Raw genomic sequence first — 25,583 nt, 5'->3', positions numbered from 1 at the left:
TTTAACTTCCTTAAAACATTTAATAAGAAAGAATTGTCTTGAGTTTGTTTCTATGACAGTATTTTTTGTTTTATTTTCACATAAATTACATTGCAAATAGAACCACTTTTTCAGTTTAAGAGTGAACATCCGAAATTCTGTACTCCTGTTTTGGTTTTCAAAGAGTAATTTATAAGCTTTATTTTAACATATAAGGTAAAACAGGATTTTCTTGATTTTATATATTTTGGTCTATATCTGAAATGACTCAAAGGAGGCCTTCTGTGGCCCTGTCCAGGCCAGTGTCATTGTCCACTATAGCCCTAATTTTTTTCTTTACACGTCTAGACATTCAGATCCTCAATGAATAGGGGTCTCCAGCAGATTTCACTAGATTTAAAAATCATGTATTCAACTTCAACAAGGGGTAATTATATCTCTAGTAGATACTAAAAGATTTAGGAAAGTCCAAAACGTCTATGGCATTTAACATTGCCAAGAAATAGCTTTTAGAAAACAAGGATTGGAAAGGTAGTTTCAACTCTCAAAACATTTTTGACTATAAGTCACATATAGCTTCTGTTTTTTCATATAGTTTAGCTATATATTTCAATGAAAGGTCACTATTTTTAATTTTTATGGAAAATAAAATGTATAGACAATGGAAAGAAAGTTTCATTTTATTAAAAAGAGATTGAAAAATAAGATAATATTCTTAGTTAAATGTGAGGAGAAAGGAAGTCTATAATAAAGCATAATTTAACTGATTTTTAATTTCACAAAAAACTTTTCTGTTTCCTAAAAGCAAATAATTACATCGGTTCAATGTATGGTGCTACTGTGTCATCATTTTCTGTTTAACTTTAATATTTCAACCTTCAGGAAATGGCAATCTTGCTGAGGTAGTATTTTAAAATTAGGTTTAAATAATTTCTAACTCCTTAGGAGATATTCTGATGTGTCAACAATAATCTCTATAACTTTTTACAATATCTTATATGAAATGGAATTGTTTATACAGTTTAACCAATACAAGACATAGAAAAGTTAATATAAAATTCATAATAGTAAATAAAATGATAGTCCTTAGGATGGTGACACCTTTATACTTTATATTCAGTTAGTTACCAAGCATCATGAATTCTTCATTAGAAGTAAAACACATTGATTTTTCTTTCCATTTCCATTCCCATTTTGGGCCCAGGTATTATATATTAACCAGATTATGGCAAGTATAATTTACATGGTTTCATTAATTGTAGCTTTTCCTCATTGAAATTTCCTCATTTCTAAAATGAAATTTTAATTCCACCTTGGTGACTTCTTTATTCACTCTCCTTTCTTCTTAAACAATTTGTTTTTCAAAGAGTTTTCTACATTGATTTTTTTCTCTTAACTTTTATAAACCCACCATCTAACTCTAACTTTCTTGTTCTTGTTACACCAATTAAGCTGCATGTAATCATCAAATTTAGTAAACTCACTACACCAGTTATATAAATACTCACTCCATAAAAAATTGGAAATGTTTTCCTCCAAAAAGTGCAGCTATCTTGAAATATCTTCTTTCACCAATCTCTTGAACATTATTGTTATATTATCTATCATCTTTCACCTGAGCCCCTTTGTTCACTCTCATCTCCTATTCGTAACCAGGTTTTGAATAATCTTCTTCCTATGGTGGTTGTCTCTTCTCCATTGCTTCTATCTCAACTTTAATTTTAAAATTTACCATTCTTGACCTTTTCTGGACTCCTTGCTAGGATTTTCATCCTCCATGCTGCTGGTAGCTATATTGGCATTTCCAAAACACACGAATTTTTCCCCACCCACAGTTTTAGTCCAATCTGTGGTATCCCAAATGTGCCCTGGACTCTCTAAATGTCAGGTACAGAACATTAGAAATTTTATATCTGTTCACTTATTTTCTACACTTCTAATTTTCATTTCTGTATATGTTTTATCAAGTATAACATATAATTTATAAAGAGAAAAAGCTATTTATTATGGAGATTGTACTTCATAATGGGGTGAAAAAAGAAAAAAAAATCACTGGTTATAGAATCAACTACAAACTCATTAAAAGCTTCCACAGTTCATGATATTATGTATTAAGCACAATGCAAATGTTACACACATTATTTCTAATCCTCACTCAGTTATCTTTTATTGAATGCCATCATAATCTGAACACTATAATAGGCATTTTATACTTAAATCACTCTTTTCTTATATAAAATTTATTTGTTTGAATCAATTTCCTTATTTTTTAAAGGAGGTGATTTAAGATGATTTGTATATTGGAATGGGAGAAATATTATCTATGTTTCTTTAACTATTGAATCTAAGCTGGGCTTTTTTTGTTAGAGTAACCTAACTACTAAGCTACCGTAAATGTGATACATCTCACATTATCTAAAATTCCTCAGTAGTTTTTCCTGTGAAATATTATCCTGGTAACATCGCTGCCCAGTGATGTTAAGGTTGTTATTATGTACAATGGCTCCATCATAGTCCCTGGATTTCTAGGCTTCTTGGCTCAAGAATTTATAAGATGACAATATCACATGGGATGAAAATAATTCCTGAATTGAACTCTTATGTACACTGTGAACATCTGTATGTGTCTAGAAATGAGCAGAATGTCACTAGGCTTCTACTTTGGATGGGATTTGAAGAATGTCTTTATAAATGAAGAACAGAGTCACCCATCCTTATACCTAACTTTTTAATCCAAATCACAACTTCTTATTCAAATACATCCATATGTGACGTTCATATTAAGTTTGATCCTAATAAAATCCAAAGCATTTTGTTCTCAGCATATAGATGCAAATTGACCTCATAGAGGTTTTTCTGTTTTGTTGTTTTTTTTTTTTTTCTTGGCTTGCTGTTTTATTTATTTTTCTTGAGATGGAAATGCAATATATCAAGTCACTTTCTCTTAGAAAATATAAATGCACAATAATTAGGGATGCAGAGAATTCTGAGAAGCACAGGATTAGCCACGCAGTAATGTGAGCTCACATCTGCAGCTAGTCTAAAAATATCACACAGATCTAATTCTGCTTCAATGCAAATGTAATTTGCTGGTGACTGTGTTTGTTTAAAACCATCGACTACCTAATTTTTTATTGTATTTTTTTAACTTAACTAGGCTACTGGGAAAATAATGCACCTGTGCAGGCTGATACTACTGTAAAATTGTGATTTACAGTCACAAAAATATTTCAATATTGCCTAGTGATTCTTCTATTTTTTCTTAATTAACATTCACTCACATTTTCTTCCCTGTTTATTTCAAATCTTGTCCATTCCCCTCTTTCCTCCAAAAACACTATTTCCACCAATCAATCACCTCTTATCTCACAGAGAAAATAGAAGATCCCACAAGATAAATTCCTCAACTTCCTGCCACCAAAGTCACAAGCTGAATAATCTACAATAATCTTTCCTCTTTCCTCCTACCCTGCACTGTGTTCATTGCCACTTGCCTTCTTTCATCTGTTTTATTATTTCTGTAGCCATCCCTTCTTCATGATTTTAACAAGATCAAGGATTTCCAATCTTGAAACAACCTTCCAAAAATTTTACATACATACCAAAATACAAAAATATATGATAAAAATGATAAGATTTAGAATCCTAGTCCAGATTCTCTGCTGTGCTCATATCTGTATATACCATTGATATCTGGATAGTTCTACAAAAAAGTCATTCAGGCACACTTCGAATTCAGTATATGCTTAAGCGATTCTGACATTCCCTCTTCCTTACCATCTTGTTTTTGCACCTGTTATTCCTGGGTTTCCTTCTCTCTCCTTAGGTCAACAGCCTTCAAGACCTTATAATTCTAGCATTTACATATTTTTTGAGTCCACCAGTGTTGTTATATTTCTACTGTCACTGTATTAATCATGCCATCCCTATTATTTCAATAGATTAGTGTTACTGACCCCTCCCAAAATTTTCAACTCTCCCAGGTGTACCCACAGATACATTCCTCACACTCCTACTAAACTGACATCCTTAAAATAAAATTTACTATTTTTAATCTCCTACATAAAATCTACCAGAGACTCCCATTTTCCTTAGATAAAAAGTGTGCTCCTTTACTAACAATACTCGCCCCTTCTTGATATAATCTCTATCTAAATTCAGAGCTTATGTTTTATCATAAATTCTCTGCCCTTTACACTTAAAAGCTCAACTTCTCTCACTTCTTGGAAGGTATACAGTGCCACACTCATTTCAAAATCTTTAGACTGGTTTTTTTTCTCTTGGAATTCTCTTCCCTTGGCAATTTTCCTAGATGATTACATTTCATTGTCCAAATTTATCCTTTCCTATTAAATGCCCCTGCTACATGTTCTTATAGTGCTCTAGACTATTCTTTTGATAGTAACTTGATGATGTTGCTTGCCTAACCATCTATCTCCTTCATTAAGTTCTTAGTTCTTTACACTGATACCTAATTTCACTTCGTGATTGATGATTTCCTAGTACTTAACATATTGCCTTGCACATTGATTGGGATCAAATATATTTGTTTAAAGTATTCTTTTAACCTTAGCAATATTATCAATTGAAATCCAAAAGTTATGGTTAACATATTTTAAATGAACATGACTATACATAACTTTTAGTCGTAAGAAATTTATTATTTAACACTTTCCACATGCATATTAAGGTAGTGCTAGTATATTACTTATGTGAATTTGTATTTTATAGATTTATAATAAATATCCGCAACTGAATTTGCAAAGCGGTAATTTATGACTCAAATTTAATTTCTACATGATTTACAATAGTCATCAAGATATTAGAGTTACCATAAATATCTGGTATTAACTAACAAATTAATAACATAATATAATGGCATAAAATCATTTATTTTAACAATTTTTAATTCATAGTCAAGGTATACTAGAGAATATTGGGATTTTGAATCTGACAAATGTGGATGTTGATTACTGAGTGAAATTGGACAATAATAAAAGCCACCATTTGATGAACGACTTGTATAGGTTTACATAGTCTAATTCTATCTTTAATTCTACTTTGTTAATTCAATACTACTATATTAATTTCTTTAAATTAGTCTTTTTAATATATTCTTACCTATATAACAGTGGAGGGAATGAAAACTCATGTGACCTAAGAACATAGAAAAAATGAATAACATTGATTCAAAAATCCAAAGATTATGCTTTTACATTTATCTTTCTATAGAGAATTTGAATTTTGTGTGAGGATTACAGCTTATTTCTTAAGTAGTAAAGTGATTTGCCAGAGAAAACCCTCAATGAGTGTTAGTTACTATTTTTTTAAATTGTTTTAATATATTAAATCTCAAAATCCCTGTTTGTTTTCTTGCCCTCTGGCAGTAATGGTACCTTCCAACAGAATTGACCCCTGACCCCTCCTTCCACATCAGTGTTGAGTGGTGAAGGAGAACTTTACTGCCACACAATTTCTATTTATCATCCTTCCATTAAACCATTTTATGTTTCCTTTTCCATCTTTACCTACCACCCTCCCACCATTCCTGCAGAAGTTGGGTGAAGATTCATTCTGAGTTTAGTCATTTGTATAACAGAATGTTCCATGAGTATTTTACATATGTGGGAGCTCCCTCCTCTTGGATTACAAGAACATGTTTTGTCACCAACAGGCACCTTAAGCCTCATGTTTGTAAGAAAATATTACACAAACATTATATTTGAACCATTTTTATTCTTAGTTGTTTTTAAGATTTTTTTTTTCTAAAACTAATCAGAGAGGGATACTTGTATCTGAAAAAAATTTAAACCATCCATAAAAAAAGGATCTTGACTATTGCTGTGTTTCAGTTATGCTGAAACTTGGCATAAAAGGCTGTAGTAAGTTGCTGGTTTACTAATGTAATGATACCAACACTTTTCAGAAGCAGGTGAGTATATATGGCAGGCTGAGATACAACGTACCTTGACCACATTTTTCCTGGCCTTGTTTCACAAAGAAGGTGCCTAGTTGTTGGTGACACAGTCCTTGCAGAAAACAGGTAAGAATTTTCTATATCATTAAGTTAGGAAAAACTTCACTAACAATGTATTATTTTTCTGTTTAAAGGTATATTTTAAACAATTGAACTCTACTGTTTCTTGATCAAAATCCAGTCATCAAATCTACTTGCACTTTGGGAATAGAGAAAGAAAGCCAGTCCCCAGGAGTCCCTGAACAAAATCTCTGCTTAGAATTTTCCAGCAATACTGAAAGCCCATTTTGCAGCAATTCTTTATGACACTTTCATGATAGATTGTAAAACACAGTTTCCCAAAATGACTGACAAATTAATTATGCTTGTGAGCCTGGTGGTTCTTCACAGCATGTTTATAAATGGAAGAACAACATGTAAACGTCACCTGGTGGAAGAATGGCGTACACAGCCCTCAACATATGTGGTGAATTGGACAGTGACAGAAAACATCTGCCTGGAGTTCTATGGGGATTGTTGGTTTGGAGATGTAAATACTAAAATTAATACTTCTGGCAATCAAGTTGTTCCCCAGATTTGCCCTTTGCAAATTCAATTAGGAGACATCCTTGTAATTTCTTCTGAACCATCTCTTCAATATCCAGAAATAAATGTGATGAATGTTTCTGAAGCATCATTCATTGACTGTCTGCAAAATACCACAACTGAAGATCAGTTACTTTTTGGTTGCAATCTAAAAGGAATGCACGCTGTTAATTCTCAGTGGCTGAGTGTTGGGACACATTATTTCATCACAGTAATGCCAAGTGGTCCATCCCTTTGTCAACTGGGACTTCGACTAAATGTGACGGTGAAAGAGCAGTTCTGCCAGGAATATCTGAGTTCGGAGCTTTGCTCTGGGCATGGTACATGTCTTACTGAAGTTTGGAGCAAGATATACAGCTGCCATTGCCAGCCTCCATTCTCTGGGAAATACTGCCAGGAGCTGGATTCATGTTCCTGTAAGCCATGTAAAAATAATGGCAGTGGCATTAATAAAAAAGAAAAATGGAATAAGCAAGGATATGAATGTATCTGTCACCCACAAATTACAGGTAAGATTATTTTTTAAACTAACATAATTCTATTAAAATAGTAAAATAGACTGAATTCATAAATGGTTAGTTACCAAAAAATAGGCTACGTTTTTAAGAATTTGGTAGATTTTTTAGAATGGGCTAAATTTGAATTCCGGGCATATAAAAATTCTATCAGACATTCTTTAAAATAAAAATTGTGTTTATTTAAAGAGGATATCTTAAAAACATATATGCTTTATCCTGAAATACCTATTTTTACATCTTTCCCCAAATCCACTCTTAATGTCTCATTAAAAAAAAAGATTATCAGAATAATATGTTTTAGTCATTAAATGAAATTCCCAAGGTTATGGTATTTGGGGCAAGCAGTTCTGGGTGATAAGTAGAAATGAAGTGTGGATCTGAGTCGAGGATGATAAGGATACACATTATTGGGCCGAAGGTTTGAAGTTACTTGGGAGAGTTGGAGAAGAAAGGATGATTGTGAACCCAAAGTAATGTTCTCAATGGTGCTGGTGTGGCACCTATAAAGTAATTGATAAATCAGACAAACAAGGAGGGAAAGAGCGTGATATAATTATCAACTGTTTTGTTTTGTTTTTTCAATTATTAACCGGTTTTTATAAGGTAAATGAGAGGCAATGATGAGAAACGTTTGCAAAGGAAGACATTTGGTGAGTGGATGAAGCAAGAAGAAGGGCAACCTAAAAACAGTGTAAATAAACTAGGTTACCTGAGGCTGAAGTGAGGATTTAAGGGAAATAGACTATACCTATTTGAAAGTTTATTAAGGAATTTGGGTCATCAGAGGAAAATGAAGAGAAACATTGAGAAATGTAGTGAATATTTGACATTTGGGAATGTGTGAAAGAATTTCTTTCAATTACAGTTTCAGAGACCTGGCATGGAGAGTTACAAAAGTAAAAGGAAGATGATCTAACAAAGGGAAATGCTTGGCATTGGCAATGATGGGATGAGAAAACACACAACAGACTAACAGCACATTTTGGTCAGGAGAGGGGAAGGGGGGTGAGAAGCAGATGTGACTGGAGCCAACTGGGCTCAGGGATATAACTGTAATTTTGTGGGGCAGGCTTTAGGAGGATTCAATAGGGTTGTTCTTCTGTGTGCCTGGGAAGACTCCCTTGAAGCTAGATTTGAGGAGACTGTGTGATAAAGTGTAATGGAAGAACTCTATAAGCCATTTTAAGTTCCAAAATTCACCTAAGCCAATCATTTAAAATGTAATTTTAGACTCTTTAGGGAAGAAGTACTGAGGCTATTTCAGAAGTTAATCCCAGCATTACCCACTGGACATCCTCTCTGTATAACTGGGATCAAATTCTCATTTGACTCTACTGGCAAGGGTGATAAAAGATGTAAGTTACCCTGACTCATAGTATATCAGGTAATTAAAATTAAGACAGGTCAGTAAAAAAAAAAAAATAAAAGCACTCAAATTTCTGATTTAGGGTGAATGGAAACATAATTTAATCGAGAGCTTCTAAAGTATACGTTTTAACCTGTCCAAAGAATTTTAGAAAATATTTGACCAGAAAATTTCTACTACCTACATAATATTAACTGGCATAGATGTAATCATAGATCATGGAATATTATTTCAATGTTTTTATCATAACTGCATAGAATGGTTTTATCCCAATCTTTATTTCTTTGTTTATTAGAAACACAGCAGTAGATAATATAAATAATCAAATTTTAAACTCTATAAAATTATCTAATATTATTTATTTTTTAAGACATTGGGCATATACCATGACGCCACTCTAATTATGCACAATTACTTCAATTTTAAATCTTAAAAGATACAGGAATATGTAGGATTACCAAGAAACTGAGAATGTTCACTGTACTAGTTTGTTAGTGCTGCCGTAGCAAAGAAACACATTGTGAGTGGTTTCAACATTAGAAGTTTATTTTCTCTAAGTTCTAGAGACTAAGTGGTCCCAATCAAGGTGTCAGGAGGATTGGTTTCTCTGAGGCCTCTCTCCTTGGTCCATGACCAGCCATTTCTCTCTGTGTTTTCACATCCTTTTTCTCTGTAGTGCCTGTGCATCCTCTCCTTATAAGGACATAAGTCATTTTTGATTAGGACCCAAACTAGTGACCTCATTTAACATTTATTACCTCTTTAAAGACCCTGTCTCCAAGTAAGTCACACTATGAGGTCCTGGGGGTTAGGATTTCAACATAAGAATGTTTTTTGGGGGGGTGGTCACAATTTAGCTATTACACCCACTAGGACTGAAAGAGAACATGACCTACTGAACATACTACTGATACTTTAGCTTTTGTGTATGGAAATATTTTGGCACACAATTACTTATTGTAATTACTTATTACTTATATTTTCATTGTGTTGGGGATTGTTTGGAGGTAAGTGAAGGAAGAAGAGTTCTGCATTAGTGAGGTAGAGATATCAGTCTATAAAGAATCTGAAAAGCATCAACTGGCCAAAACTGCTCACAAATTACATTAAGAATTCAATTAGAATGGGGGAAGTGGCAGGCTTATTGCCAAATCATGTGCAACTGTTTTGTAGTGACATTTGTCCATGTGTCACGCCCTGGAATTTTGTTGGCACATTACTCTAAGAAGGATATTATGAGATGATCAACTACATAGAAATATATGTTATGCAAGGTTGTGTTTTTTTGTTTAGTAGGACCATGATAGATTGTACAAGTGGGATTTGGAAAACTTGATATAGCAGCAAAGAAAGTGTGGAATTTAGAAGCTTGTGCATGGTTTCTGAGAATCCAAGCAGTCTTCCCTTTTTTCTTCCAAATAATTTTAGATTAGATTAGATTAGATTTGAATTGATTTGTTTTGATTTTACTGTGGAGAGAATGATTAATATGAGGAATTAATACGAGGTCTACCCTCAAACAAAATTTTAAGCGTATAATATATTATTGTTGACAACAGGTGCAATGTTGCACAGCAGGTCTCTAGATCTTATTTTTCTTGCCTTGACTGAAACTTTATGCCCTGGTTCCTCTTCAGATGGTATAATACTTTCACATTTTCCTTGTTTGAATCATTACCTTGGCTAGGTAGTAGGGCTAAGATATAATATACATTTGAGTGTGTCACTTTGTATATTACCACAGCAATGCTCCAGCATGTGTTGAAGAATTGATACTTACATATATTAATATTATCTACATGATTAACACATTCAAATTACCATAAAAAATTAACTAGAGCTCAAATATCACCAATCAGAAAAATATTGTAATATTATATTATTCAGTGAAAGGATGGAAAAACTGATGTCAAATTTATTAAAATTGAGTTTTGTTTCCATTTAAATCCATCATCATGAAGCACTATGTCTTAGTTAGAATTACACTATTCAAAATTTTTATATTATTCATTATTAAAAATTTGGGAGAAACCTATGACCTTAATTAACTATATAAATATAATATACATATTTTAATCTAGTTGAAACATTGTCTTTTATTTTTATAGACATGAATTGTTTAGAAATAATTAGGCAGTGTCAACCACATATCTGTTTCCATGGGAACTGCAGAAATATTACTGCAAATAGTTTCATTTGTGATTGTGAGGAACCATTTTCAGGTAAAAATACACATATATGTATGTATGCATACATACACACAAATAATTTTAATTTTGTCATTTATTTCAAATTAGACTTGAAATGTTTCATTTATTACTGAAAAATACAAGATTAGTAGTTCTATACTCTGACTTTTTTGAAGAATAAATTTAAGAGATCAATTTGTTTAACAATTAAATGATTATTCTGCTAAATCTTGATATTTCATAATATATGAAGAGTTTAGACACCAATTGAACATTTTTTTTTTTTACTATGATAAAATATATTTTGTTCTTAGGTACTAAAATATGTTTACAAAGAGTGTATATTTTGCACATAATTTGCAGAATTATAACTCTATTATTTCCTTAGGTAACAGGTCAGTACAGACAAATCCCCTTTCATGAAGCACAAAAATGTTTTATTCCTTCTCAAATAAACTTAAAGATGTCAATAAAATCACTGTTTAAACCAACAGTTTCTTAACTTTTGCTTAAATACTTAACAATGAAATTGTGTTTAAATCACTCTGATCTCATCTTTGAACCCTCCCACAGTTTCCCATTTTCTGGGAAATATAACTCACCATCAGTGTTTGTCCCTCTTCAAAATGTCTTTGGGTAGTGGTGTTTCCGGCCACAATTAGGTACCTAAAGACTCCTTTCTTGGGAGTGAAACAGAAGTTGTGTCTCCCAAACTGCAGAGTGGTAACTCTGTTTCTCTTGCAGATCCTTCCATGTAACCTAATTGAGAGAGATTTGAACGTTTGGTAGAGTGTATCATCAGCCACTGCCAATGGTAGGAGGGGTTGGTAGCAGTGCAGGTGGTAAGAACTCCAACAACTGTCTTCAAAGAAATGTTTTCAGGGCTTTTCCCTTCAGGTCATTTATTTCCTGAGATAGGTTATGAGTTGTTAGGTGTTTTATAATAGCTTACCATATCCTGTAGGTGTATGAAGAATATATAATTTATCTTCCAAACCATGGCATTTTTGAACAAAAGAAGTAGCTAAAAGGAGTTACAAATACATAATATTTGAAATATTTATTTATTCTTTGGCAAATTGCTTTCATTAAATAGGCAGACAAATAATGTAGCTCTATTCAAAAAATTAATTTCTAAAATTCCTTCCAAAGAAAATAATTGTAACTTGGTCTCTGCAAATCAGAAGGACATTTTTAAACATACTTTATATTGATTATCTGAAATATTAAAAATAATATAAGCAGAAACTATATTTACACCTATTTTTCTGAGGAATGAGTATTTTTTCAATATTGTCTTATAATTGTAATTTTTTATAAAGCTATCTATACCCTCTTCAAAGTTGCATTTATGATTAATAAATATGAAGTCATTTAATGCCTTCAGTTGACTCTTCTCCTAACTGTGCCATCTTAACTGAAGACATTTTCACCGAACATATTTTGAGGTTCTTGCTAATCTCAAAGGAAAATCTGCTAAATGTTAAGTATTCCCAATTATATTTTTTTGTATAAAATACATCAATAAAGTATGTCCATAGGAGCTGTATTTTATTCTATTCAAAATTATTTTTTGACAAACATTTTCAAAGAGAATCTTCATGAAATAAATGGTCTCTATGCATGATTCCTTTGAATGTTTGGCAAAATTTAGGTGCTTCAATTGATTTCCACTATGTCCTAGCACAAAAAAATAATCTGTGAAATATAGGATTTCTGTCAAATGTTGTTCCCCATAAGTCCAGCTATTCCAAAGCCTAGTTATAACACTTATGATCTCGAGCACTTTTGAATTCATTGAGCTTAAGTTTTTCATTGTATTGTGTAGGAATAAGTTTTAATGTCTTTTTAAAAATAAGTACATTTCACTAAAACTTTCAAAAACCAGTCTTTTGTTCTTGATTTATTGTTTTTTTTGATTAAATGTTTGTAACTGATTTTGAATGAGATGCAACCAAAACTTACAATATTTTCACTAAAATGCCAAAACCTCCCTGAAATACTGGATTTATTTTCAAAGTCATTCTTCACATGTTTAAACATTTCTAAAATTTGAATGTTAATGGACAGCAGCAAAAGAAAGCACATTTTGCTATGTTACATTATTTTCAATATCACCTTTACTCCAAAAATTTTAGTCTGTTGTCCTGTGAATATTTTAAATTATTTGTACATTTTGCAACTATAGATTCTATTCCACTTGTGTGAGCATCACAACTGGTTTGCTTTTAAACTATGAATTATGTATGAACCACAATAAATTCCAAGTACATTTTTTTCATCCTTTTCTCAACTTGATCAAATAATGTATATATCATTATAAACTTAACAAAATTTATACTTATAATTTTAGCACAAGTGCACATAACTTCATCTTTGAACATTTTTAGCGAATTTTCAATAGCATTCCTAATATTGTCAGATACCTTGCCTTCAACAGAACAAAACTATTATTGAAATAAACTGATTATGTATTTGAAACCTCTGATTTTACTAGTATAGGCTGGTATCTTTTATCTTTGTGTCAATTTATTCTGCTAACTGAGCCAACACATTTATAACAATCGCTTTACTTTTAGTATGTACAGAGAAACTTGCAATAGAAAATTAGGAAAATAATTTTGCTACAGTCGTGTGATCTAAGTGAAAATACATGCTTCAGAGAGTTATATGTAAGAATACCTTCTTTACCTGAACTTAACTCATCAATGTGAGGGAGTCTTTTAAAATAATTACTAACATTTAAATAGATGCTGATGGTTTTTGAACTAAAACGTATCTTCTGGTTTCATGTAGTCAGTGATGTCAACATACTCAGAGGTGGATCATTAAAGTGACATAGTTTAGGAGTAAACTCCATATTCATTACCAACTTTCTAGGGAAACAAATTTGAAACATACTTTTTATTAAAATTTTAATATTTTGATATCATTGCATTTAAAGTATTTATTGTAAAATAAGAAATAAATATCAGAAAACAATAAAATACAGTAGTTGTATATTTATACCAGAAGATTGCAAACTTTTTTCTGAAAAGGATCAGATAGTAAATATTTTATACTTTCTGAGCCATATGGTATCTGTCAAGGTAACTCAACTCTGCTATTGAGTTAGTAGTGTGAAAGCATCCATAGACAGTACATAAATGTATGAATTTTGTTATGTTCCAATAAAACTTTATTTACAAAATCAGGTGGAAGGTCATATTTGGCTCACAGTTGTAATTTACTAACCCCTGATTTATAACATACAACGAACGATCAACTCTACAGCAAGGACATATAGACTTTCTACAAACTCCATGACAGGAATGTTTGTCCTCAGTTTGTCTCTCATATAAAACATAGACATAATCCATAATTTCCTGTGGTCCCACTGACTCAGCTTACTTGCAGTGAGCAGCTTTAGATCTTTCTCCTCCAAGCTAAGAAGGAGGCGACTGTTTGTGGCAGCTTGGTTTTCAAAATCCACAAGCGGCCCTATATGAGAGATATAATACCCCTTGTATCTGAAAAAGACTGAGAAAAGAGAGGTAGTTATCACTGGTTAACTTGCAAGTTTGTCCTCATGTTAAAATAAAATACTGCTTATGTATCCTAGAAAAGACCATGGCTGAATCTAAAGTACAAAGTAGAGATACATCAAACCCATTTGCTTACTTTAATGCAACTGTGAATAATATTACTTGGTTAGAAAATGCAGGACAAAAGTTCATTTGATAATTGGGGAGAATTTATATGTCCAAAATCGTGTCCTACACTCCATGAGCATAAACTCGTGTTATTGTGGACAAAATAGGATGATGACTCTATTAGAAGACCTAGTAACTATAATAGATTGAGTTTTTTTTTGGTATGTATTGTATTATTCTGTGACCTAAAGCCTTAGCCAAAAATGTGCAGGAAGTATCACATTTTTAAAACTTATAAAGTATGTATGTATGCATGCATGTACGTATATATGTATCTATCAAACATCTATCTATGTATCTATCCTTCTATCTATGCAATTATCTTATACATACTTTCTAATTAATTTCTTCAAAAACCTTTAGGAACTAATATATGTATAATCTTTTTGCTCAGTGTGATGATCTGTGCATATTACTACATATTATCTGATATATGAAGCAGGATTCACAAATAAATTGAGATTATAGTTTTCCAAAGAGTCATATTAAAAGTCATAAACTTTGTATTTCCAATGTCTTATTAATCAGTTATTATTACATAAATTAGCTTTTATGTTAAAGTCCCACTGCTCTTGAATTTTACTCCAGACTGGGAATTTTGGAACTCATGTCTTTTGGAAAGGTATAGCTATCATGCTAGAAGCAGTTTAATAATCTATATCTAATGCAAATTTAAATCAAGATGGCAAAGAAATAATGTGGAATACATCAATTGTATTTTAAAACTAGTGATACTTTAGGAAAAACAGATTCCTGATTTTTAAGACACCTCAAATATTGTGTTAAAGTATACACTACCAAATGTAAAACCGATAGCTAGTGGGAAGCAGCCGCATAGCACTAGGAGATCAGCTCGTGCTTTGTGACCACCTACAGGGATGGGATAGGGAGGGTGGGAGGGAGGGAGTCGCAAGAGGGAAGAGATATGGGGATATATGTATATGTATAGCTGATTCACTTTGTTATAAAGCAGAAACTAACACACCATTGTAAAGCAATTATACCCCAATAAAGGTGTTTAAAAAAAAAAAAGAATAATTATCCATGAGGTAAAACTACAATCACAAACCTTATAAAAGTAAAATTAAGGAGTAAAGATCTAATCTAAAACTGTATGAAAATGTATTCTTCATTGTAATTCCAAACTTGAAAATGTTATACAAGATTTATGTATCTATTATAAAATGATCTTCTCTAATTTTATAACTTCATAAGGTTTATTGCAAAAAAAATTTCATGTATTTTTGGAGCAATTCAAGGAACTATTAAAATTCTCCTGGTCAGTTCCATATTTTCAAAACTTTTCAAATATGATTTTGATATAGGAACAAGTGATTGTCAGAAAATAAGCTCACAGTCTTAGTTTAAGAATAAGTTACAGCTGCAAAAAAATAATTTTAGTTTCAAGATTCAAGAAAGTTTATTTGCAAGGCATGCTGTGATCTCTATTCCCAAGATGAATGATTTTTGGAAAACACGGCATTGCATTGGAGGAATAAGTATTTTTCAGGATGTGATAACCCCAGGTATCATTCTGACTGATAAGAGGTCTAATCTGATGACTGAAGATTACTGTAAGACATTTCATTAGCAGTTTAAAGCAGAAAGAAGGCAGAAAAGCTTTCAAGGTAAAGTAAATTCCCCCATTTTCAAAATCCCTACCAGTGGGTAGAATTTATGGAGAATAGTATTTTGTCCATGGAAAGGAAGTCTAGCAGGAGCTAAATCAGATATATATATATTTTTCATTTTTAATAATTGAACTTTAATCCTATTTGAAACTCAGTTCTGGTAGAGGCTAGAAAACGAATCTCAGTCCACTCCACGCTAGCTCTAACCCCCTGCCGGGTAGAGAACTGAACTAGTCCTGCTCTCATAAGTGTAATTTTTTAAGTATTGTGGAGAATTAATCATGTCACACGAGCCAATAGGCACACTACAGGTACAATCAACTCTATGGCTTAGCATTCATACAACTTAGAGTTAAAATTATGGCAAATAGTTACACAAGCTACACATTTAACAATGCACATAATGTTCTTAGGTGTTGACTAGGAAGGCTTTTATGTACTTTGGATTGTTATTTACATCATCACACCTTACTTTGTTGTATTTTTCTTCTTGATTCTCTGGTCACTGAGATCACTATCAGCACTGATAGTGACCCATACTTCTAAGCACAGCATAATCCACAGTAACATAACACCAGAAAAGCAAAGGCTCTGTATCCAATTACTAACAGGAAGGATTTCCTTTGCTACCCTACTCCAGCCTGATGGACTGAAGCTTCCTTTGTGCCTTCTGTTTTTTTGTGTGCCCTTCCATTGTGATAAATTCTCCTTTGACTGATTGGCAAAGCAATGCATCCAACTGCTCCCCATCCCACTGTAAATTGTCTCAAGACAATTTGTGTGTCAACTAAGTATCTGGTATACATTATTCATTTAATAAGTGGTAATTATTGATAACTATGAGATCTCAGGATGATCTTTTTTTTTTATATCTTGTATTAATGAATGAGAGTATAAATAGATTACAAACAAAAAGTCTTGAATGCTCAATAAAGCATATAATTTAGCTAAATTAATGAAACATATATGTTGTACCAATTTGAATGCCCTCTCATTATTATTCAATAAATAGAACATTTATTAACTACTATTTATTATGTGCCGGTTTTTTTTGTCTTTTTTTTTTATGTGCCTTTCTTTTTATCAGAAAACAAGTCCATGAAATAATCTCATCTCTATTTTACTTTTTGAGGAAATGTTACAAATAGAGTCAAAACTTGGATTATTTTACTGTAGTGATACTGATCTTAAACCAATGTTATGCTGTATCGCTAGTTTATTCAGTGAAAAGATAACTAAATAATAATGGTGCAGTGTCAGTGTAATTTGTGTAGTATCCTATAGACCTTGAGAACGAATATGACTTACTTATTTTGTCATCTTTAAGTTGTCTCTCTTTATTGATGTGTAGAAAACTTCTATATATCCTGATAGAAGTAATTAGTATACAGGTATTACAAATACTTTCAGCCTGTGCCTTGTCTTTTCATCTTTTAATCCATGTATTTTGATGAGCAGATGTTTTATAAGTCGATGAAGTCCAATTTATAATTTTTTTTTTAATTTTTATGTTTAGTGGGTGTTATGTTTCTTTAGGAAAAAATTGCATATCCCAAAGACATAAAGATATTCTCCTATGTTTCTCCTAGAAGTTTTACAGTTTTAGCCTCTCTGTTTAGGTTGATGATTTATTCAAAGTTAAGTTTTGTGATTCAGATAGAATCAACGTTCTTTTTCTTTCTCACATAAAGAGATCTAGTTATTCAGCAAAATTGAGGAAAACTCTCTTTACCCATGGATTTGTTTGGCATCATTGTCAAAAACCAATGAAGCATATATGTGTGTGTCCATTTCTACATTCTCTATTCTATTCCATCAATCTGTCTGTCCTCCTTTTAGCCAATAACACCCTCTCTTGATTTGTATAGATATATAATGAAACTTGAGGTCATGTAGTATGAGTTTTTCAGCTTCTTTTTTTTTATCAGGATTGTTTTGGTTATTCTATATCCTGTGCTTTTCCATATAAATCTTAGAATAACTTGAAATTTTATCTAAAAATTTCTGCTAGTGTTTTAATTTGGGCTGTTTTGAATCTATTGTTCAATTTTGGGAGGACAACAACTTACCAATATTCAATTTTCTAATCTATGAGCATGATATATGGCTCTAATTATTTAGGACTTTACTAATCTCTCAGGAACATGCTATATTTTTCAGAGGAAGGGAATTGCACATTAAAATGATTTGGTTAAATTTTAAAGTATTTTAATATTTTTGGTGATAGTATAATTGTTTTAAATTTTTTCTAATTATTTGCTATTATATATAGACATATAATTACCATGTACCCTAAGTCCATGCTAAATGCCTTTATTAGTTCCAATTATTCCCTGAGATTCCTTAGGATTTTCTGTCTAAACAATTTTATTGTTAGTAAATAAAGTTATTTTTATATATTCCTTTCTAACATAATACTTATGATTTTATTTGATTATCTTCTTGTCCTGGCTAGGTCCTCAGATACAATGTTTAATAACAAAGGGGACATCCTTCACTTTTTCTTTTTTCTTTTTAATTTTTATTGGAATATAGTTGATTTACAATGTTGTGCTAGTTTCAGGTGTACAGCAAAGTGAATCTGTTATACATGTACATATATCCACTCTTTTTTAGATTATTTTCCCATATAAGCTATTACAGAGTATTGAGTAGAATTCCCTGTGCTATACAGTAGGTCCTTATTAGTTATCTATTTTATATATAGTAGTGTGTTTATGTCAATCTCAATCTTCCAATTGATCCCTCCCCCACCCTTACCCCTGGTAACCATAAGTTTGTTTTCTACTTCTGTAACTCTATTTCTATTTTGTAGATAAGTTCATTTGTACGCTTTTTTAAAGATTCCACATATAAGCGATATCATATGATATTTATCATTCTCTGTCTTACTTACTTCACTCAATATGAGAATCTCTAGGTCCATCCATGTTGCTGCAAATGGCTTAATTTCATTCTTTTTTATGGCTGAGTAATATGCGATTATATATATGTACCACATCTTCTTTATCCATTCCTGTGTTGATGGACATTTAGGGTGCTTCCATGTTCTGGCTATTGTAAATAGTGTTGGAATGAACATTGGGGTGCATGTATCTTTTCGAATTATGGTTTTCTCCAGATATATGACCGGGAGTGGGATTGCTGGATCATATGGTAGCTCTATTTTTAGCTTTTTAAGGATCCTTCACACTGTTCTCCAAAGTGTCTGTCCCAGTTTACATTCCCACCAACAGTGTAGGAGGGCTCCGTTTTCTCCACCCCCTCTCCAGTATTTATTGTTCACAGATATTTTGATGATGGCCATTCTGACTGGTGTGAAGTGATACCTCATTGTAGTTTTGATTTGTATTTCTCTAATAATTAGTGACGTCAAGCACCTTTTCATACGCTTTTTACATTTTTCTTGATGTTAAGTATTCGGTATTTCATCAAGTCTAATGTTAGCTGTATGTTTTACATAGACATTGTTGTCAAATAAAGAGAGTCTCTTTCTAATTATAGTCTGTTGATAATTTTTATGAAGATTGGACAATGAATTTTGACAGTGTTTTCACTGCATCTATTGAGATGATTTTATGATGTCTCAAGTTAATTTTATGGTTTTCTAATGTCTTCAGTTAATTCATGAATTACAGATTTTCATATCTAAACCAATCTTGAATTTCTGAGCTATAACTCAATTGAACATAATATATTATTATTTTTACATGCTCTGTGTTTAGTTGGTAATATTTCATTAATTTTTTTTTCAGTTATATTCATGTAGGATGTTGATCTTCCATTTTCTAGAATTATTTCTTTATGTTGATACTTAATGGTTAACCTGGACTCTACATTTTGAAAAGATGTATAAATTTGGTATTAATTTCTTCCCTAAATGTTTGATATTACTCATTAGTGAAATCACTTAAACTGAAATATATTTATTGTAAAATTTTGGATAAAATTGAATTATTTTAACAAAGGCAGATACATTAATATTTTCCAATTCTTGTCAGATTTCAGAAGTTGTTCTATTCAAGGAAGGTTTTTGTAACATATTAGTTGTTGGACTTTTGGCATAATGTTCATAATATTATCTTATTGCTCTTTTAATATCTGTGGGATCAGAAGTAATGCCCATTATTTCATTCATGATAGTCCTTTTTCTTTTATCAGCATCTTAGGATTTTCTTAATATTGTTGATCTTTTCAATGTACCAAACATTAACTTAGCTAATTTCCTCTATTGTTTTCTATTTCACTCATTTCATCTTCTTCTTCTCTCTACTGACTTTGGATTTAATGTACTCATGTTTTCTGGTTTTAATACAGAGGCAATTCATTGACTTGATACTCCTGTCCTCTGGCCTTCAATGCTTCTCATAAAAAGTCAATTATTGGGCTTCCCTGGTGGCTCAGTGGTTGAGAATCTGCCTGCCAATGCAGGGGACACAGGTTCGAGCCCTGGTCTGGGAAGATCCCACATGCCACGGAGCAACTGGGCCCGTGAGCCACAATTACTGACCCTGCGCGTCTGGAGCCTGTGCTCCGCAACAAGAGAGGCCGCGATGGTGAGAGGCCCGCGCACCGCGATGAAGAGTGGTCCCCACTTGCCGCAACTAGAGAAAGCCCTCACACAGAAACGAAGACTCAACACAGTCATAAATAAATAAATAAAAGAACGTGAATTTCTTTAAAAAAAAAAAAAAGCAAACTGGGCTATTCATTTCAGTAACAGTCAAGTGGTCTTAGTTTGCATTCAATTTCCAATCAGTTTCTCAATCTATAAAAAAAAAAAAAAGTCAATTATCAATTGCATTATTTTTCCCTCAGGTATGTCATTTTTTCTCTAGCTGATTTAATGATATTATATTTTGAATACTGACTATACTTTGCCTAACAGTGATTTTTGTTGTATTTGTTCTACATGGAGACTGCCAAGGTTTTTTGTATTTGTAAGGTAATTTTTTGACCAATATTTCCATGCCACTCTCTCAGTTTGTTCCAGCTTACCCTTCCCTGCCCCCGTATCCTCAAGTCCATTCTCTAGTAGGTCTGCATCTTTATTCCCGTCTTGCCCCTACGTTCTTCATGACCATATTTTTTTTTTTTTTTTTTTTTTTTAGGTTTCATATATATGTGTTAGCATACGGTATTTGTTTTTCTCTTTCTGACTTACTGCGCTCTGTATGACAGTCTCAAGGTCCGTCCACCTCACTATCATTATGGCCATTCTGACTGGTGTGAGATGATATCTCATTGTAGTTTTGATTTGCATTTCTCTAATGATTAATGACGTTGAGCATCCTTTCACGTGCTTGTTGGCAATCTGTATATCTTCTTTGAAGAAATGTCTATTTAGGTCTTCTGCCCATTTTTGGATTGGTTTGTTTGTTTTTTTAATATTGAGCTGCATGAGCTGCTTGTACATTTTGGAGATTAATCCTTTGTCAGTTGTTTCATTTGCAAATATTTTCTCCCATACTGAGGGTTGTCTTTCCATCTTGTTTGCAGTTTCCTTTCCTTTGCAAAAGCTTTTAAGTTTCATTAGATCCCATTTGTTTATTTTTGTTTTTATTTCCATTTCTCTAGGAGGTGGGTCAAAAAGGATCTTGCTGTGACTTATGTCATAGAGTGTTCTGCCTATGTTTTCCTCTAAGAGTTTGATGGTGTCTGAACTTACATTTAAGTCTTTAATCCATTTTGAGTTTATTTTTGTGTATGGTGTTAGGGAGTGTTCTAATTTCATTCTTTTACATGTAGCTGTCCAGTTTTCCTAGCCCCACTTTTTGAAGTGGCTGTCTTTTCTCCACTGTATATGCTTGCCTCCTTTATCAAAGATAAGGTGACATATGTGCGTGGGTTTATCTCCAGGCTTTCTATCCTGTTCCATTGATCTATATTTCTGTTTTTGTGTCAGTACCATGGTGTCTTGATTACTGTAGCTTTGTAGTATAGTCTGAAGTCAAGGAGCCTGATTCCTCCAGCTCCTTTTTTCTTTTTCAAGATTGCTTTGGCTATTCTGGGTCTTTTTTGTTTCCATACAAATTGTGAAATTTTTTGCTCTAGTTCTGTGAAAAATTCCAGGGGTAGTTTGAGAGGGATTGCATTGAATCTGTAGATTGCTTTGGGTAGTAGAGTCATTTTCACAATATTGATTGTTCCAATCCAAGAACATGGTATATCTCTCCTTCTATTTGTATGATCTTTAATTTCTTTCATCAGTGTCTTATAATTTTCTGCATACAGATCTTTTGTCTCCTTAGGTAGCTTTATTCCTAGATATTTTATTTTTTTTTGTTGCAATGGTAAACGGGAGTGTTTTCTTAATTTCACTTTCAGATTTTTCATCATAAGTGTATAGGAATGCAAGAGATGTCTGTGCATTAATTTTGTATCTTACTACTTTACCAAATTCATTGATTAGCTCTAGTAGTTTTCTGGTAGCATCATTAGAATTCTCTATCTATACAATCATGTCATCTGCAAACAGTGACAGCATTACTTCTTCTTTTCCGATTTGGATTCATTTTATTTCTTTTTCTTCTTCTTCTCTGATTGCTGTGGCTAAAACTTCCAAAACTATGTTGAATAATAGTGGTGAGAGTAGGCAACCTTGTCTTGTTCCTGATCTTAGTGGAAATGGTTTCAGTTTTTCACCATTGAGGATGATGTTGGCTGTGGGTTTGTCATATATGGTCTTTATTATGTTGAGTAAAGTTCCCTCTATGCCTACGTGCTGCAGGATTTTTATCATAAATGGGTGTTGAATTTTGTTGAACGCTTTCTCTGCATCTATTGAGATGATCATATGGTTTTTCTCCTTCAATTTGTTAGTATGGTATATCACGTTGATTGATTTGCATATATTGAAGAATCCTTGCATTCCTGGGATAAACCCCACATTATCATAGTGTATGATCCTTTTAATGGTGCTTTTGGATTCTGTTTGCTAGTATTTTGTTGAGGATTTTTGCATCTACGTCCATCAGTGATACTGGCCTGTAGTTTTCTTTCTTTATGACATCTTTGTCTGGTTTTGGTATCATAGTGATGGTGGCCTTGTAGAATGAGTTTGGGAGTGTTCTTCCCTCTGCTATATTTTGGAAGAGTTTGAGAAGGATAGGTGTTAGCTCTTCTCTAAATGTTTGGTAGAATTTGCCTGTGAAGCCATCTGGTCCTGGGCTATGGTTGTTGGAAATTTTTTAATCACAGTTTTAATTTCAGTGCTTGTGATTGTTCTGTTCATATTTTCTATTTCTTCCTGTTTCAGTCTCAGAAGGTTGTGCATTTCTAAGAATTTGTCCATTTCTTCCAGGTTGTCCATTTTATTGGCATATAGTTGCTTGTAGTAATCTCTCATGATACGTTGTATTTCTGCAGTGTCAGTTGTTATTTCTCCTTTTTTATTTCTAGTTCTGTTGATATGAGTCTTCTTCCTTATTTTCTTGAGAAGTCTGGCTAATGGTTTATCAATTTTTTTTTTTTATTTTCTGAAGAACCAGCTTTCAGTTTTTTTGAGCTTTGCTATCATTTCCTTCATTTCTTTTTCATTTATTTTTGATCTGCTCTTTATGATTTCTTTCCTTCTGCTAACTTTGGGGTTTTTTTGTTCTTCTTTCTCTAATTGCTTTAGGTGTAAGGTTAGGTTGTTTGTTTGAGATGTTTCTTGTTTCTTAAGGTAGGATTTTATTGCTATATAATTCCCTCTTAGAACTGCTTTTGCTGCATTCCATAGGTTTTAGGTCGTCATCTTTTCATTGTCATTTGTTTCCAGGTATTTTTTGATTTCCTCTTTGGTTTCTTCAGTGATCTCTTGGTTATTAAGTAGTGTGTTGTTTAGACTCTATGTGTTTGTATTTCTTACAGATTTTTTCCTGTAATTGATATCAAGTCTCATAGAGTTGTAGTTGGAAAAGTTACTTGATACGATTTCAATTTTCTTAAATTTACCAAGGCTTGATTTGTGACCCAAGATATGATCTATCCTGGAGAATGTTCCATGAGCACTTGAGAAGAATGTGTATTCTGTTGTTTTTGGATGGAATGTCCTATAAATATCAATTAAGTACATCTTGTTTAATGTATCATTTAAAGCTTGTGTTTCCTTATTTTTTTTCGTTTTGGATGCTCTGTCCATTGGTGAAAGTGGGGTGTTTAAGTCCCCTACAATGATTGTGCTACTGTCGATTACCTCTTTTATTGCTGTTAGTATTCGCCTTATGTATTGAGGTGCTCCTATTTTGGGTGGATAAATATTTACAATTGTTATATTTTCTTCTTGGTTTGATCCCTTGATCATTATGTAGTGTCCTTCTTTGTCTCTTCTAATAGTCTTTGTTTTAAAATCTTTTTTTTCTGATATGAGAATTGCTACTCCAGCTTTCTTTTGATTTCCATTTCCATGGAATATCTTTTTCCATCCCCTTTCAGTCTGTATGTCTCCCTAGTTCTGAAGTGGGTCTCTTGTAGACAGCATATATATGGGTCTTGTTTTTGTAACCATTCAGCCAATCTATGTTTTTGTTTGGATCATTTAATCCATTTACATTTAAGGTAATTATCGATATGTATGTTCCTATTACCATTTTCTTAATTCTTTTGGGTTTATTATTGTAGGTCTTTTCCTTCTTCTGTGTTTTGGGCCTAGTGAAATTCCTTTAGCATTTCTTGTAGAGCTGGTTTGGTGGTGTTGAATTCTCTTAGTTTTTGCTTGTCTGTAAAGGTTTTAATTTCTCCATCAAATCTGAATGAGATCCTTTCTGGGTAGAGTAATCTTGGTTGTAGATTTTTCTCCTTCATCGCTTTAAGTATGTCCTGCCACTCCCTTCTGGCTTGCAGAGTTTCTGCTGAAAGATCAGCTGTTAACCTTATGGGGATTTCCTTATGTGTTATTGGTTGTTTTTCCCTTGCTGCTTTTAATATTTGTTCTTTGTATTTAATTTTTGATAGTTTGATTAATATGTCTTGGCATGTTTCTCCTTGGATTTATCCTGTATGGGACTCTCTATGCTTCCTGGACTTGATTAACTGTTCCCTTTCCCATATTAGGGAAATTTTCAACTATAATCTCTTCAAATATTTTCTCAGTCCCTTTCTTTTCCTCTTCTTCTTCTGGGACCCCTGTAATTTGAATGTTGGTACGTTTAATGTTTTCCCAGACGTCTCTGAGACTGTCCTCAATTCTTTTCATTCTTTTTTCTTTATTCTACTCTGCAGTAGTTATTTCCACTATTTTATCTTCCAGGTCACTTATCCATTCTTCTGCCTCAGTTATTCTGCTATTGATTCCTTCTAGAGAATTTTTAAGTTCATTTATTGTGTTGTTCATCACTGTTTGTTTGCTCTTTGGATCCTCTAGGTCCTTGTTAAATGTTTCTTGTATTTTCTCCATTCTATTTCCAAGATTTTAGATCATCTTTACTATCATTATTCTGAATTCTTTTTCAGATAGACCCCCTATTTCCTCTTCATTTGTTAGGTCTGGTGGGTTTTGCCTTGCTCCTTCATCTGCTGTGTGTTTCTCTGTCTTCTCATTTTGCTTAACTTACTGTGATTGGGTTCTTCTTTTAGCAGGCTGCAGGTTTGTAGTTCCTATTGTTTTTGGTGTCTGTCCCCAGTGGCTAAGGTTGGTTCAGTGGGTTGTGTTGGCTTCCTGGTG

At 32.6% G+C, this 25,583-nt stretch overlaps 1 protein-coding gene across 1 annotated transcript in view; it reads left to right on the top strand.

Annotated features, from left to right (window-relative positions):
- Positions 1-6,299: 6,299 nt before the first annotated feature.
- The window catches only part of EYS (eyes shut homolog), a 1,820,808-nt gene continuing 1,801,524 nt past the window's right edge, over positions 6,300-25,583 (top strand). The window contains exons 1-2 of the mRNA XM_068550856.1: positions 6,300-7,050; positions 10,534-10,647. Coding sequence (XP_068406957.1) covers positions 6,300-7,050; positions 10,534-10,647 — 865 coding nt within the window. The remainder of the gene's footprint in view (positions 7,051-10,533; positions 10,648-25,583) is intronic.

Source organism: Eschrichtius robustus, chromosome 9, assembly GCF_028021215.1.
Source record: "Eschrichtius robustus isolate mEscRob2 chromosome 9, mEscRob2.pri, whole genome shotgun sequence".
NCBI classification, from domain to species: Eukaryota; Metazoa; Chordata; class Mammalia; order Artiodactyla; family Eschrichtiidae; genus Eschrichtius; species Eschrichtius robustus.
The sequence above is the reverse complement of the archived record's forward strand: the minus strand, read 5'-3'. Positions and strand labels throughout refer to the sequence as shown.